This window comes from Rhinolophus sinicus, chromosome 2, assembly GCF_057876585.1.
Source record: "Rhinolophus sinicus isolate RSI-liver-muscle chromosome 2, RSI-T2T, whole genome shotgun sequence".
Taxonomy (NCBI): Eukaryota; Metazoa; Chordata; class Mammalia; order Chiroptera; family Rhinolophidae; genus Rhinolophus; species Rhinolophus sinicus.
In genome coordinates, this window is record NC_142502.1 from 95,718,732 (window position 1) to 95,734,666 (window position 15,935).

The following is a 15,935-nucleotide window of genomic DNA, read 5'->3' on the forward strand; positions in this document are numbered from 1 at the left end:
CTGCCATCGAGGCACCAGCCGGATCAACCCGAGGCGCAGCTCTCTCTCTCAGAGCCTGCGCGCTGCACCCGACGCCCCGCCCACTTTCCTTGCACCGCCCCTGACGGAAGCGGAAATGGCGTGCGCGCCGCCTTGGTGTGCGGCGCACTGGCTCCGGACTGGACGCTCTTTCACCTTCCTCTGTGGTCTCCTGTCACCATGGTGCTGGCAGTCTTGCGGGTCCTGGAGCCCTTCCCGGCCGAGACACCCCCGTTGGCGGTGCTGCTGCCGCCCGGGGGCCCCTGGCCTGCGGCGGGGCTGGGCCTGGTACTGGCCCTGCGACCTGCAGGGGAGAGTCCGGCAGGGCCGGCGCTGCTCGTGGCGGCCCTGGAGGGGCCGGACGCGGGGACCGAAGAGCAGGGTCCCGGGCCCCCTCAGCTGCTAGTTAGCCGCGCACTGCTACGGCTCCTGGCCCTGGGATCCGGAGCGTGGGTGCGGGCGCGGCCGGTGCGGCGACCCCCGGCGCTGGCCTGGGCCTTGCTTGGCACCTCGCCGGGGCCCGGGCTCGGACCGCGAGTCGGTCCGCTGCTGGTGAGACGCGGAGAGGCCCTCCCAGTGCCCGGACCACGGGTGCTGGAGACGCGGCCGGCGTTGCAAGGGCTGCTGGGCTCAGGGACGCGGCTAGCTGTGACCGAGCTCCGTGGGCGGGCCAAACTGGGCCCAGACACTGGGGACAGCAGCCGGCCCCCACCCCCGCCTGTGGTGTCCTTCTTCGCGGGCTCCGGTACAGTCCGGCGACTTCGGGGAGTTGTAGGAGGGACTGGGGATTCGCTGGGGGTGAGCCGGAGCTGTCTCCGTAGCCTCGGCCTCTTCCAGGGCGAATGGGTGTGGGTGCACCGGGCCGGAGAGTCCTGGAACACTTCCCAGCCACACTTGGCCACGGTGCAGGTCCTAGAACCTCGCTGGGACCTCTCAGAAAGGCTGGGGCCCAACTCTGGGCAGCTGGGAGAGCCCCTCGCTGACGGACTGGCCCTCGTGCCTGCCACTCTGGCTTTTAATCTCGGCTGTGATCCCCTGGAAGTGGGAGAGCTCAGAATTCAGGTAGGATACAGGACAAATCAGGAACGCTTCCTCCTTATCCCCTCTATATCATTACTGAACTGGAAGACCAGAGCTGTAGAATTTAGGTCACTTACTTCCTCCTTAGGTCTTGGACCTTTCACTTAATGTCTCAGCCTTATTTATTCATTCTCTGCAATCAAAATATAATCCTCCATAGTATGGTGGTGCGTGGGAAGGGCCTTTGTCTATTCCAGTGAAATGTGAGATGCATGGTCAAATTACCAAGGGTATATATTAATCCACTCAATCTAATCAGTTGTTTATTGAATTGCTGCAGTGTATCCGGTATTGTGCTGGGTAGTATGGAGGATGATACTTCAGTGCTTTTGCTCACGCTTATCCTTGGCATAAAATTCCTTCCTATTCTTATAGCTTTATCTGTTAAAATCCTACCATCCTTTCCTTCAAAGCCCATCTAAAGATGCCACTGCCTTCACAAAGCCTCACATAATCTCACCATCAAAAATTTAGCATGACATCCTCCTATAGCATCCTGTGCCTTTTTGATGACATTTATTTTTATTCTGCTTTGTTATGTTTATGTAGTCTGTCAAACCGCCCAGCTATATATTGTACATTCCTTGAAGGGAAGGGCCCTTTATTATCTTTGGAGCCTGGTGTTTAATTTTAATATTAAATATATCCAAGAGAAGTTTTTCATTTCTGCCTTTAAAGAGCTTCCTTCAAGAAGATAATTGCATCTGGGGGAACAAATACAGTCTAATGTTTAATTAAGTACCTAGATGGATGGTTTAGGCCTGCACTGTTCAGTATGGAAGCCACAGGCCACTTTGTGACTCTAAATTGATTAAAACTAAATAAAGTTAAAAATTCAATTCTTCAGTTGCTTTAGTGACATGTCAAGTGCTCAATAGCCACGTGTAGATAGAACATTTCTGTCACTGTAGAAAGTTCTATTAGATGATGCTGGCATAGCCAATTAGGGCTATGGGGCATCAAGAAGAAATAAATAAGATATGCATGAGTGGGAGTCAGGAGTGGGTTTCTTTCTGAATGGAGAAGAATCTACTGGAGGACTCAGACTGGAGCTCATTCAGGTGACCAACCTTTAGCTTCAGTGAGATCATATCCTTTCCCCACAGCCTGAATTCAGAGCGTCCCTGCTAATGTCCACTTAATATCAGTCCCTGGTGTCACTCAAAGGACTGTGGGAATTAAATGTCTTTGCCATTTTAGTGGCTCTGGGCCAACTTAAAGGTATCACAGAAGGGTTATCTTTACTGAAGATCTTTTTGGAATCAGACAAGTCAGAGTCAGAAATCTCTTCCCAGTGCTCATCAGAAGAGGTTTCTGTTTTCTAGGGAAGATATAGTCAGCGCTGCTACCCTTGGTCCCCGTTTCCACAGGCCTTGTGGTTCTGGGAACGAGAGAGGATGAAAGTAGAAATACTGTCTGCGAAGAGGGCAGCGCCTGACACTTTGGGAGAAGATTATAAGGTGGTGGTTATTTCTCTCATAGAGATACTTGGAAGGCTCCAGTAGCCCTGAAGACAAAGGAAGCCGCTCAGTGCTGCCTGGGCCTCCATTTGCCGAAGAGTTACACATCGAAATTGTGTCCTCTCCCCACTACAGCACTAACGGAAATTATGATCATATTCTTTACCGGCACTTTCAGACACCCAGGTTAGCTGGTTACCCCTTTTAGGACGATAGCATCTCACCCTCGCTCTCCTGTCCCATCATCTAGATCCAGGTATCATGGAGCTTCTAATTCAAATAGACAAACAAAAAACCATTTTAGGCAATATTGTGTCTAGAAGCCTCTTGGTGTGTCAGGCAGACAATACAGAGAAATCTGGACCCTAAGGTGAAACTGGACATTCTAAATTGAGGACCCTCTTTGATTTGAGAGGGCGCCATGAGAGCCGGAATCCCGCTTTACCCCTTATTCGTCTCTGATTCCCCATTTCTAGCCTCCCCGCCATTTCCCTCAGCTTATTCTAGGTCATAGTCTTCTCTGGACAACTGCTTGGGATCTCTGGGTGGGCGGAAGGTCCCCCAAGAAGCAGTCTGCATGTTGGGGGTGGACATAGGAGGGACTTGTCAGGCACGTGTCCTTGACTCCCACTGCGAGCTGACCGGGGCCACTGCTGTGTTGCAGGGCAGTCCAGGAAGGGGACGTTCTGTGTGTGCCAACAGTTGGGCAAGTAGAGATCCTGGAAGGAAGCCCAGAGAAACTGCCCAGGTATGCAGCTGCCTTCGGTCTTACAGCTGGGGTTCTTAACCTGGGTGCAGGAGCTCGACAGCCCCCTCCTCTCGAGTGGTATGGCATAACTTTGTGCATAAGAGTATTTTACACATTTTTCTGGAGAAGAGATACATAATCTTCACATTCTCAAACAGGCATGTGACTGAAAAAAGATTAAGAACCATTGCCTGCTAGCTCTGGGAAGGGTTTATCCTGAAATTGATTGGTCATCCTAGGTCAAGTAAAGCCTTAAAATAACATAATGGCCAGAAGTACAAATTGGTAGTTACAAAATAGTCATGGGGATGTAAAGTACAACATAGGAAATATAGTCAATAAAATGGTTAATAACTATGTATCATGCCAGGTGGGTACTAGACTAGTCAGGGGGATCAAATCGCTTCACAAATTACATAAATGTCTAACCACTATGCTGTACGCCTGAAACTAATATAAAATAATATTAAATGTCAACTGTAATTGAAAATTTAGAAAAGGGGGGGGAAGGTGAAGGGGAATCAGAGGTCCAAATTTCCAGGTATAAAATAAGTCACGGGGATGTAATGTACAGCATAGGGAATATAGTCAATAATATTGTGATAGCGTGGTACAGTGTCAGATGGTTGCCGGACTTACCATGGTGATCACTTCAGGTACATAAATACTGAATAACTATGGTGTACCCCTGAAACTAATATTGTATGATAGCTATATTTTAATAAAAATCTTTTTAAAAATGTATTAATGGCCTAGACCAAGATGGGATTCCTTGCTTTCCATTCTTGACCACAGTGTTGGCTGGGCCATACCTCTCACATACCCATCCTAAGGAGACCCAGGATCTGATTTCTGCCATAAGTGATGGAATATGCACGTGCTGCTGTCCTGAGAGGTCCCCTCTCCTTATCCTCAACCAAGAAGGAGAAATAGAGCATACCTGAGCCACGAACCTCAAAATAAGGAGTCCAACTTTTTTTTCTCTTCCAGTTGACTCTGACCACAGAGGTTTCTTGTAAAATGGTGAGGCAAGAAATTCAGAGACTACTTTGCCCTTACATGAAGGGGGAAGAATGTATAGCCCCAAACCCCAGCCAGTCCCTCTATGCAGGACTGATTTCCTGTAGCAATTGACTAGGAGAATACAACTGATAGACACAGAAACCCAGCTTTCAGGGAAATCTCAGTGAGGTGGTAGGATCAGCTTGGGGGAATTTGGGCCTAAGAGCCATCAGGACCAAGTTCCCGGGCCTGGCCAGCCTGGGTCCTCTGTCCAGAGAGAGAGATGCCTTGTCTCAAGCACCTGATTGATTCCTTGCCAGCATTCAGAGCTTAGTTCTGTCCAGTGCTCAGTCTCCACGGTCTCAGGGCTGTGGTACTCAGATAAAGGGCCTGGTAGGGCCCTGTGTAAACCATGGCACCTCTTTGAGCTTTCCCAGATCAAATCTACAACTTCCGTGAGCTAGCTTTCTGTAGGAAAACCACGGAACGCCTACTTTTGGTCCTTTCAAAGGAAAATAGGCCCTAGGTCCTCCTGAGGCAGTTCTGATCCTGGACACCGGCCGCTCTAGCCCTGTAGAGAGACCTGTCTTCCTCTGGGTGCTGAGTACATACTTCCCCTGAGCAGGGCCTGGAAAGCAGGGTTGGGGCTGGCAGTTGGGTGCAAGGACAGATAAAGCTGAGTGCTTTAGCCCACTCGCCTGGACTTGGGAAAGGAAGCCCTGCAAGGAAGCTACTGTGATCCCTGGAAAGGAATTCCAGTGTTGGTCGTGTAGCCTTTTCAGATTCTACGCTGTGTTCCGCTTTCCTAACCAGGCCCACTCCACTGTCTCCCGTCTGGCTCTTGGGAACACAAGCCAGTATTCCCCCGCAGAGTCCAGATGAGTTCCAAAGCTCCTGCCCTGGTACTCGGTGAAGTGGCCCAGCCGCCCTCCAAGGAAGAGAGGCGTCTCTCCCTAATCCTTCACAGTGCTGTTCTTCCCTGGATCCCAGTGCTGGCCATATGCACTCTGACTCCAGATGCTGGGCTTGATTGACAGTCTAGGTTCTAGACCCACCCACTGTTTGTTTATCATGATTAACAGTAAGACAGTTTTCCATACGTTCTAGTGCAGCCTGCCTTAATAGTACAAGAATTTCGTAATACAAATATGGTATGCTTTCCCCTCATGAGGCCCCGGTGATAGTCTAGTTCTGTCATTGCCTTGCTGCCTGAGGATTAAAGAGGGAAGTCGTTTATCCTTTCTTTATCTGGCAAACTGGGCTAGTAACTGCTACCTGAGTAGCACTAGGAACAGGTTGAGTAACCCTAACTCACCGTGACACTGCACAGCCCTGTTTACAACTGGGGAGCTTTTGAAAAATACAGATGCCTGAGCCCCACCCCAGACCTATTGGAACAGAAGCGGGGTAAGGTTGGGGCCTGTGCAGTCTTTTAGTTTTTTCCAAAGGAGAGGAAAATAGCAATTTTTAAATTAAGATATAATTCACAGACCATAAAATGTATGCTTTTAGAGTGTACAATTCAGTGGGTTTTAATATATTCACAAGCTTGTGCAACCAACACTACTATCTGATTCCAGAACACTTTTATCAGCCCTGAAAGAGACCCACTACCCGTTAGCAGTCACTCCGTATTCCCTCTTTCCCCCAGCCCCTGGCAACTACTCATCTGCAGAATGGAATCATACGTATATGATAGGTTGGTTTTTAAAAGTTTCACAAGCCACTCTAACGTGCAGCCCGAACAGAATCATTCATCATTAGGTGTCATTATTAAGAAATCTGCCTGCAATAAGGTTTTGTGGATTATTGAATAAGAGTCAAGGGATCCTTCCCTCTGACGTTTCGGGGGGCCTTGGTGGGTATGTATTGGAGGGAGAGATTGTGTTCTGAAACCAGTAAACATGGCCCAGTGGCCACTGCTTAGTGCAGCAGTGGCTTCTCCCGTTGGATTGAGTGGGTAGGCCATTTGCTCGGAGACACCTCTCCCCCCACACACTCCCCCCAAGGCTCTCTGATGTTGTCATAACTGATGCCGATGACAGGCATAGCTCCTGCCCTCAAAATGGCTATGATCCAGTCAGGGAGATAAGAAAGAGCATCCGATTTCCTTTCCCACTACTACCACCCCGCCAACCACCCACCATACGTGGGGCCTTTATTTGTGCCTCTCTTGAGTTTGTCCCTGCAGGGACCTCTGTGGTTGAGACAGCCCCCTTGTCCTTGGGGCGGGGGAATATGGATCTGGGATTCATTGGGCCTCTTTCTTGTAGGTGGCGGGAGATGTTCTTTAAAGTGAAGAAAACAGTTGGGGAAGCTCCGGATGGGCCAACCCGGGCCTACTTGGCCGACACTACGCATACCTCCTTGTACTTGGTGAGGCCCGGGGGTCGGTGTAGACTGAGGAAGGGAGCAGAAACACCTTTTAGAAACCGCAGGTTCTTCCCTCCTTTTGCAGGTGGGCTCTACCCTGAGCCCTGTTCCAAGGGTCCCTTCGAGAGAAGCCCCTCTGTGGAGCAGCTTATCCCCTCCGGGCCTGGAGGATTTGGTGACTGAGCTGTGTGCTGCCCTCAGGCCTCGCCTGCAGCCCGGGTGAGTGCAGCTACAGCCTCAGAGAGTGAGGAAAGCCTGCTCGCAACACCCTTAGAGGGGTAGCAGGGCAGACAAGTAGTGCCTCCTGCCCTGGCCGGAGTGTTGTTGGGTAGACCTCCCTCAAACCAGTATGCCATGGCCGCTTGCCTATGTCCTTGTGTAAACAGAGTCCCAGACTCCTTTCCCGGGATAATACCCGTCCTCCAAGGTTGGCTGTGAAGCAAGAATCCCCACCAGGGCAGCCGTCTCTGGGCCTACCCTTCCCTCCAGAGAGCCCATTGGCCATCCTGGCCTTCACTAGCCTGACCCTGAAAGACACAGTTCCCCGTACCACTGTTCCAGGAGTGAACACAGACCCTTTCCTAATTCTTCTCAGGACCATCCAGACCAGACACAACAGTCCAGGCTTTCCGGAAGGCACAGTGATGACAAAAGGGAATTAGTCTTGGCAGCTGGACATGCTCCATGCCCCTCCTAGAGCACCATAGGTGGTGTGGGAAATACGGCCTCACCATGTGGAGACAGCCCTCGGGGGGGGGGGGGGGCCTCAAGGAGAGAGAAACAGGGTGTCTGTGCTCTAGAACTCAGGGCCCCTCTGCTACTGGGAAGTTTGGGTAGAGTGGAGGAGACAAGTGTCTGTTCTCTGGTTGCAGGGGTGCCCTGCTGACAGGAGCTAGCAGCGTCCTTGTACGGGGCCCCCCGGGCAGCGGGAAGACCACAGCAGTGGCGGCTGCCTGCGGCCGCCTTGGACTCCACTTACTGAAGGTGAGGGTACCTGGAGGGTAGAACCCCAACTGCTTGCTTCTTCTCTCCAGCCCAGATTCTCCCTCGCTCCCTCTCCCGTCTCCGCTCTGGCTACTAGCCTGACTCTAACACCTCAGCCAAGTAGGCCAGTGGGTCAGCCATATTCCCATTATGCTCAGCTACTAAGAGATGCTTTCAAGGAGGGGGTTTCAAGATTTGGGTGGGCAGGCCAGGGAATGAGGTTAAGGCAAAGAAGAGGGAGAACCTGGCCAGCATTTCCTTCTGCCCCCGTCCCTGCCCTGCAAAGAGAAATGGCCTGCACCTTCTTCTGACTCCTCCTCCCCGCTTCTCCTGCCCCAGTCATGCCTGCCCCTTGCTCACAAGCCCATCGGGTCCCTCTCCCCAGGTGCCCTGCTCCAGCCTCTGTGCAGACGGCAGCGGGGCTGTGGAGACAAAACTGCAGGCCACCTTCTCTCGGGCCCGGCAGTGCCGGCCTGTGGTTCTGTTGCTGACAGCTCTCCATCTTCTGGGTTGGGACCGCGATGGGCTAGGTGAGGACGCCCGTGTGGTGGCCATGCTGCGTCACCTTCTCCTTGATGAGGACCCCCTCACCAGGTATTGTACAGAGCTGGGCCTGTAAATGGGTGGGGCCCAATCCTTCTCCCTCTTCAGCCTTTCGTCCTCCAGTCCTCACTCCCTCCATGGCTTCTCCAATGTCTGCTGACAGTTTGGCTGCCCTCCACACAGCCCTGAGGCGCTTAAGGGTGCCAGAGGGAGAAGGACGGGATCCCTAGTATTTCTTGGGGAACACTAGGTTGAAGAAAAAGCACAGCCTCCGCCCTCAGTGAGTTCCCTGAGGGAAACTCAGATCCCCCGCTCACGGTATTGCTATGGAACCCCACCCAGGAGGCTTCTGGGTGCTACCTCCCTGTCCCATGTCACACCCACCCTCTCCCTGCCCTCCGGCACCAGCCTCAAGACAAAGCGGTGCTCAGGGGCTGCCAGGCCTGTGCCTGCCCTCAGTGCCCACTCCGTCTGCAGCTGCCCTCCCCTGATGGTTGTGGCCACCACAAGCCGGGCCCAGGATCTGCCCGCTGATGTGCAGACAGCGTTTCCTCACGAGCTGGAGGTGCCTGTGCTGTCAGAGGGGCAGCGGCTCAGCATTTTGCGAGCCCTCACTGCCCACCTCCCCCTGGGCCAAGAGGTGAACCTGCCACAGCTGGCACGGCGGTGTGCAGTGAGTACCAAGGCAGGGTATGGGCCTCCCACCTTCTTTGTCATGGGAACTCAGTCCTGTGGCCCTGCAAGGGAGGGCAGAAAACCCGAGGCATTGACACTGGGCCTCTGCTCCAGCTGGGGGACCAGCCTCCCAAGGGTTCCTGCCTACTGTGCCCTGCTTATGTCTGCTTTCCTGTGGTTCCCCAGGGCTTTGTAGTAGGGGATCTCTATGCCCTTTTGACCCACAGCAGCCGGGCAGCCTGCACCAGGATCAAGAACTCTGGGTAAGGAAATAGGGCACAGGAGGGGGAAAGGCAGCAGGAGGAAATATGGGTGGGTGGGGGCCGGTAAGGAAGGGAGGAGGCCTCAGGTCAGGTCCTCCAGATGCCCCGTGGGTTTCTCCTTGCAGTCTGGCTGGCAGCTTGAGTGAGGAGGACGAGGGGGAGCTGTGCGCTGCTGGCTTTCCTCTCCTGGCTGAGGACTTCGGGCAGGCGCTAGAGCAGCTGCAGACAGCTCACTCCCAGGCCATCGGAGCCCCCAAGGTAGAGACTCCGGGCCCTTGGAGATGGGTGCAGAGCAGCCCCCGCCTACATATCCCCAACCGTGTACTTTGCATCTCCTAGATCCCCTCAGTGTCCTGGCACGATGTAGGCGGGCTGCAGGAGGTGAAGAAGGAGATTCTGGAGACCATCCAGCTCCCTCTAGAGCACCCTGAGCTGCTGAGCCTGGGCCTGAGGCGCTCGGGCCTTCTGCTCCATGGGCCCCCTGGCACTGGCAAGACCCTCCTGGCCAAGGCAGTAGCCACTGAGTGCAACCTCACCTTCCTCAGGTGACGAGGGGGCCCGGAAGGGATGGTGGGTGGATTGGGAGCTGCAGGAGGGGCTGGCCCAGAGGTCAGTTGTGTGTTTATGCATCTGACGAGTCTCACCCTCTCACATCCTCTCCCTCAGCGTGAAGGGGCCTGAACTCATCAACATGTATGTGGGCCAAAGTGAGGAGAATGTACGGGAAGGTGAGTGAGTGGGGAGGGGCAGGGCTTCCAGTTCTTCCCAAACCCTGGTGGCCCCCGTGCTGCCCCCCACCCTCAGGCCACTCACGGTGACTCCTAGTCTTCCTTTCCACAAGTCACGTTCCTGCCAGGCGGGCCTAGCTCCTGGAGCACTAGTGATGAATTGTCAAACCTGGGTTTTCTTCCCACATCTACTGACTTTAAACCCCCCCATGGGCCCATCTATCCTCAGTATTTGCCCGGGCCAGGGCTGCGGCTCCATGCATTATCTTCTTTGATGAACTGGACTCCTTGGCCCCAAGCCGGGGGCGAAGCGGAGACTCTGGAGGTGTGATGGACAGGTGGGGGTCTGAGCCGGAATGGAGTCTGGGGTCCAGGATGGAGGGATGTGAGACAGGTTGCAGCAGTTTTCAGAGCCCCAAGAGCTCCTGCCCTTTCCAGTTCTGAGACGGTTTGTCTAACGGAAGCTAACGGGCTGTGGCGTTGGGTGTGGGACATTGAGAATGGGGGACTGCAAGGGAGAGAACACAGGGTATGACTGAGCAGAGGGCCCTGTGGAGAAGGGCTGCAAGGAGAGGCACCACAGGCAGGGGAGTGGCTGAGGCTGGGCCAAGGACTCCCTCGCCTTCACTCCTCCTTTGCAGGGTGGTGTCTCAGCTCCTGGCCGAGCTGGATGGGCTCCATAGCACCCAGGATGTGTTTGTGATCGGAGCCACCAACAGACCGGACCTCCTGGACCCTGCCCTTCTGCGGCCTGGCAGGTGTGCACCCCGTACCTCTCCTCCACCAGGTCCATTGGGGCCCGTCCCTCGATCCCACCCTGTTCCTTCTGCATTCATCCTCATGCTGACATGTATACCCGCCTATCCCCTTAAAGATTTGACAAGCTGGTGTTTGTGGGAGCGAGCGAGGACCGCGCCTCCCAGCTCCGTGTTCTGAGCGCCATCACACGCAAGTATGAGGGAGCCTCCCAGAGGGCTCGGGTCTTGGGCTGGTCAGGGGATACGTGCACTGTGCAGAATCCACTGGGCAGGGATGCCTTTTGAGGCAGGAGGGAATGCCAAGGAAAACTGGTTTTTTCCTGTATCCCCACCACAGATTCAAGTTAGAACCGTCTGTGAGCCTGGTGAATGTGCTGGATCACTGCCCTCCCCAGCTGACGGGTGCGGACCTCTACTCCCTCTGCTCTGATGCCATGACAGCTGCCCTCAAACGCAGGGTTCGGGACCTGGAGGAAGGTGAGCCAACCCCAGAGGTCAACCAAAAAGTTAGTGGGAAAACCAGGCCCAGTTCTGGATTTCAGAGGAGGGACTCTTGATGTTTAGGGGACCCTGGCCTCACCTCCTCGTCCCCCCGCCCACACACAGGGCTGGAGCCCGGGAGCTCAGCACTGCTGCTCACCATGGAGGACCTGCTGCAGGCTGCTGCCCGGCTGCAGCCCTCAGTCAGCGAGCAGGAGCTGCTCCGGTACAAGCGCATCCAGCGCAAGTTTGCTGCCTGCTAGGAGCCTCCTGCAGTCTGGGACCCCACCCACAGTGGCTAAAGGTACCTAGGTATCCCCACAGAGACCTGAGAGAGCAAAGGGTCTTTCTCAGCCTGCCGCAGACCCACGTGAAGGTTGCCAACTACCCCAGGGGATCCTCTGGATGCCAAGCGGTCTGTGGCTGCAAATAAAGTGCGTGCTGCCCCCTGCTGGTGATGTGGTCTGAGAGGTTGGCGTGGGGAAAGCAAGACTGAAAGGAGTAAGCCCCCAGGGGCAGGCAAGGGGGGCACCCCAGGAACCCGATCCCTCTGACACAAACACAGGCATGCAGGAACTGAAAAAGGCACAGATTATATTGTTCACCCTTCCATTGGCCTGAACCCAAGTCCCTGCACCCCAACTGCAGTGGACCCCTCTCCACACCCCCAGGATGTGCGCTGGGGGCTCGGCTGGCTGTGCGACTCCCTGGCAGCTCCTGGGCAGAGGTCATGGGAGCTGAGGGCAGGCTCAGCCTGTCCTCTGGAGCACGTGGATGAAATAGCAGGGAATGGAGGACTGACCCGGCTTGTAAGGCTTGAAGTCACCCAGGATGCTGTGCTGGCACTTGCCCCCGAAGGCTGCTCTGAGCAAGTCCGTGAAGGATGCCAGACAGTGCGGGTAGTAGGAGAGCCGGAACTTACTGCAACAGAGCCCCTGACCAACCGTGAGGACTGCCGGCCTCGGCACCGCCCCTCCACCGCCGCCCCTGCCTAGCCAAGTGGATACCTCAAGCCAGGAGAACCGTCCTGGCCAGCCCCGGGCACCTGCACCGTGTAGTCCAGGGTCACCATGTGGGCCTTGTTGTTCACTGTCAGCACGGATGTCGTGATGTCCTTGGTCAGGTCGCTCTGTAGATGGTGGCGCAGGCTGGATGAGCCTCTGCCACCACGGCGGGGCCTGGACCAGGGTCACACCTGCCGCTCTGGGCCCTCCCTCCCTCAGGGGCCCACCTTATAGTAGATATTCTTTCCTGGGGGTGCACAGCCCGTGCTGAGGATGTGGTCGTAGTTGCGATGGTCGATGACCAGCAGGCCCCCGGACCGCACCATGTTTGCAATGTTCTTCAGGGCCAGCTGGTGCTCACTCTGGTCCCCTAAGCGCCAGGCAGGGGCAGAGAGGCTGCGTCCGCTCAGGGTCCCCAGCACCAGCCTCCCTCCCATCTTCCTGCTCCCCAGGAGTGCCAGTGCCAAGGCAGAGAGGGGCAAAAGGCAAAGTCTGCTCTGGCAGGAGAGCAGGCGCCCAGGGTTCCATGGAAAGGGGGGTACAGCTCAAAGCCAGGGCGATGGCAAGGCCACACCCTTTCTCACCTTTGCAGTCTGGCAAGTGGGCAAAACTGTTTCCAAGGCAGATGACGGCATCGAAGCCACCCCCTGGTGGCTGGGGCACATCTTTATCCAGAGTCATCCAGTTGGCTTCCTCAATGACTGGGGGCCAGAAAGGGGAAGAGGGATCAGAGTGGCACCGTGGTGGCAGCAGTACCCACCTCCACTAAGTGCAGTCCTGCCTCAGTTTTCCCTTCAAGACACACACAGGGACTCCCCATCCAGTTAGGGGATCATTATGGACATGGAGGGTGAAAGGGTGAGGGGTTAAGGGAAGAGAAAGCCATGATTCAGAAAGAGGACTCCGTGCTTATGGGTTTTTACCTGGGGGGAGGGACAAAACACTAAACATAATTAACTAGCCCCTAATACCCAATACCTCATTCTTGTGCCTAAGTGTCCCTTTACAGGCAAATGACAGTAATTTTGCTCTGCCCTTGAAAATAAAACACCCCACCCCAGGAGCCCAGGGCAAAAAGAACCATGTCTTTGGTGGCTGGGCTGGGAGGGGTCTGGCTGGACCTGCGTACCCCACTTGTCGAAGGCGGGCTCGTGCCGCCGGTTCCAGCGCTCTTTAAGAGCATACTTCAGCATCTTGTCACTGGCATCCACGCTTGTCACGCTGAAGCCCTCTTCCACCAGCATGATGGAGTCCACCCTGGGCAGGGCAGGGGATGAGAGGTAGAGGGGGCAGTCAGGGGGTCTGGGGAGGCAAAGAGGCCCTGTGCTGGACGCTCTGTCTCCTCAGCTCTTCAGAGTCCATTCCTCTGCTTCCTCTCCGCAGGCTACTGCACGGCCCTCAAATGGCAAATCTGTTTCTGTTCGCCAGGTAGCAAGCACGTGGATGACGTAGCAGGCCACAGTGCTCACCACCTATTCAGAGTCAGGCACTCAACAAATGTGCATTAAATCATGGCCATCCTGTGAGGTAGATGATGTTAGCCCATTTGAGAGATGGGGCAAACTGAGGCTCCTGGAAGTTGAACTTGTGCACAGAAGAGAGTATAGCACGGTGGTTTAGAGCACAGGCCAGCTCCTAACCCACCAAGGTCTGTATCTCCTCTCTGTTACGTGGGGGACCTTTACTTCTTGGACGCGAATTGCCACAACTGTAAATGGAATATCACTACATATTTACCTCCTGAGGTTTTGTGAGGATTTTAAAAACATGTTTCAAAAGCTCCTGGCACAGCGCTTGGCACAAATGTTGAACAAATGTTAATTGTTAACGCTGCTCAAGGCCATCATTCCAAGAGCAGTGCTGGAGCCAACATCCCAGCTCACGTCGTCCTGGCCCCAAAGCCCAGCTCTGGCGCGGCCGAGCGAACCAGCCTTACCCCCCACCCACCCGCCACCCCCGACCCCGCCTCCGGCCCCCTACCCCGCCGTGCTCACACCCTCACTCTCATCCTGGTCTTGGCGCCCTCCTCCCATCGGCCTCACCGAGTCCCGACACCGTCCGGGCCCTGGCGTCGCGCCCCCGCCGGCTCGGGTCAGGCGGTGGGGGCTGCCCCGACGTGCCCGACCGTGGTCCTGCAGCCCCGCGGCCGCGGCCTAGCCGGCCCAGCGCCCCCCGGAACCCCGTCCTTCACCCGGGCTCACCCGGTGCCGCAGGCCACGTCGAGCACCCGCTGGCAGCCGTGTTTGTGCAGCAGCCCGAGCAGCCAGGACTTGTACTCAGCCGTGCGGCTGCGGGTGTCCCCGATGTACAGCTGCCACACGCGCGCCGCCTCTCCGTCCGCGTACTGGTCCGGGAGCCCTTCAGCCGCCACCCCCAGGGAGCGGGTCCGGTACACGCTGTCCACCATTCTGCCACTCTCCTGGCTCAGTGGCCACCAGTCCTGCATTTATAGTCTGGCCCCTGCTGGAGGCCCAGCCGGCCCTACCTGCCCAATGGCAGGTGAGCCTGGGGACACGCCCCTGCCGGGTTCCGGCGCCGCGCCAGTGGGGAACGAGCTGCCTCCAGTTTTGGACGAGCCTTTCTCGCCAGCCTGAAGATCTAGCCCTCTGGACAACCCCATGGCAGGAAAGGAACCCTCCCAGCCCCCTGACCATGTAGGAGGACAGGAGAGCGGGGAGCAGTGAGATTACCCATTCCACCCCCACCCAAACTGGAAAAAATGTTTTCAGTGCCAGCCAGTGCCCACTCTGGTCCCCTGAGCTCCAGGCAAGGGCAGAGAGTCTGTGTCAGTTTAGTCTTCAGTCCACACGGAGCTGAGGGCCCAGAATTGGACGGCCCTTTGTGAATGAAGGTATTAGAATATCTAAAGAAGGAGTGTCCAGCTGAAGGAGGGCCTGGTCAACCAGGGAAGGAAGGAATGGAGTCTCTGGGGACATTGCTGGTCTGGCCATCCGATTCCAGGAGCAAGGGATCATCCTGCCTACATGCAGGCAGGTGCTCCTTAGTCCTGCAGGTGACTCATCGAGCTGTTCCCTGAGCCACCTGTGGTATCTGGTCCTTCCTTCCATGTCCTTGCCAACCAAGCACGCTTCTCAAGACCATCTCCTTTCCTCAGAAGTGCCCACAGGGTGGGAAGTCCAGGGGCAGGGGTCGGAATACTTGGTGCTCTTGCTATTATATTGCTCACTGTCACTTCATAAATTGGTTGTTTGGTTTGATTAGTGTACATCCAAACTTCCTCCCAAAGCGTAAGGTCTCAACCTAAGACAAGACTCTGGACTGAGGTGGATTCAGGAAGATGATGCCACCCAGGGAAGCCCAAGACAGCAAGAAAAGCCTTCCCCTCCTGTCTTTGTTCTTCTGGCTTCAGAAAGAGGGGACGTATAGAATTTAGAACAAAGGAGCCTCTCCTCCCCTCACCCTTTTATTGCCTGTAGAATCTGGGAGATGGAGGAACCCCAAAGACCCTGTAAGCATTCATAACTTTATCACACAGACTACCTCAAATGGGCCTGTCCATGCCCGAGTAATGAAGCCTTGTGTTCATGTTGACACTACATATAGGTCTTTGGCAACAGGCTTACAAAGGCACTATACTGGGGAGTTGCAAATAAACCCAGTGTCCTTTTGTCAGAATATTCTGGGTGAACACACAATGGAATTTATAGATGATGTAATACAGAATTGTACACCTGAAATCTATGTAACTTTACTAACAATTGTCACCCCAATAAACTTTAATTAAAAGACAACTAGCCCTTGGTAAAAAAAAAAAAAAAAAAAAGAATATTCTGGGGGAAATCCATTCCACTACTTCTA

General features: G+C 54.9%; 2 protein-coding genes across 2 annotated transcripts; one reads left to right on the forward strand and one right to left on the reverse strand.

Annotated features, from left to right (window-relative positions):
• Positions 1-111: 111 nt before the first annotated feature.
• Positions 112-11,563, forward strand: PEX6 (peroxisomal biogenesis factor 6). The gene is made up of 17 exons (XM_019738392.3): positions 112-1,080; positions 2,581-2,744; positions 3,223-3,306; positions 6,582-6,684; positions 6,767-6,900; positions 7,554-7,665; positions 8,051-8,259; positions 8,686-8,881; positions 9,070-9,146; positions 9,272-9,404; positions 9,486-9,691; positions 9,813-9,874; positions 10,104-10,212; positions 10,516-10,632; positions 10,749-10,826; positions 10,970-11,109; positions 11,239-11,563. Exons 1-17 carry the CDS (start codon positions 199-201, stop codon positions 11,373-11,375), a joined length of 2,943 nt encoding a protein of 980 aa, XP_019593951.3. The 5' UTR covers positions 112-198; the 3' UTR covers positions 11,376-11,563.
• Positions 11,564-11,689: 126 nt separating this feature from the next.
• Positions 11,690-14,577, reverse strand: GNMT (glycine N-methyltransferase). The gene is made up of 6 exons (XM_019738394.3): positions 14,318-14,577; positions 13,246-13,373; positions 12,701-12,817; positions 12,344-12,486; positions 12,120-12,241; positions 11,690-12,033 (listed from the first exon to the last, which is right to left on the reverse strand). Exons 1-6 carry the CDS (start codon positions 14,560-14,562, stop codon positions 11,862-11,864), a joined length of 927 nt encoding a protein of 308 aa, XP_019593953.2. The 5' UTR covers positions 14,563-14,577; the 3' UTR covers positions 11,690-11,861.
• Positions 14,578-15,935: the final 1,358 nt, after the last annotated feature.

Excerpts from the sequence above, each read along its gene's own strand:
- GNMT (XM_019738394.3), bottom strand. The coding sequence starts at position 14,562 with ATGCAGGACTGGTGGCCACTGAGCCAGGAGAGTGGCAGAATGGTGGAC. Across the intron at positions 12,487-12,700 it reads CCACTTGCCAGACTGCAAAG|GGGACCAGAGTGAGCACCAG; the intron begins GTGAGAAAGGGT and ends CCTGGCGCTTAG. Across the intron at positions 12,242-12,343 it reads GAAAGAATATCTACTATAAG|AGCGACCTGACCAAGGACAT; the intron begins GTGGGCCCCTGA and ends CACCATCTACAG.
- PEX6 (XM_019738392.3), top strand. The coding sequence starts at position 199 with ATGGTGCTGGCAGTCTTGCGGGTCCTGGAGCCCTTCCCGGCCGAGACA. Across the intron at positions 9,405-9,485 it reads AGGCCATCGGAGCCCCCAAG|ATCCCCTCAGTGTCCTGGCA; the intron begins GTAGAGACTCCG and ends TGCATCTCCTAG. Across the intron at positions 11,110-11,238 it reads GGTTCGGGACCTGGAGGAAG|GGCTGGAGCCCGGGAGCTCA; the intron begins GTGAGCCAACCC and ends GCCCACACACAG.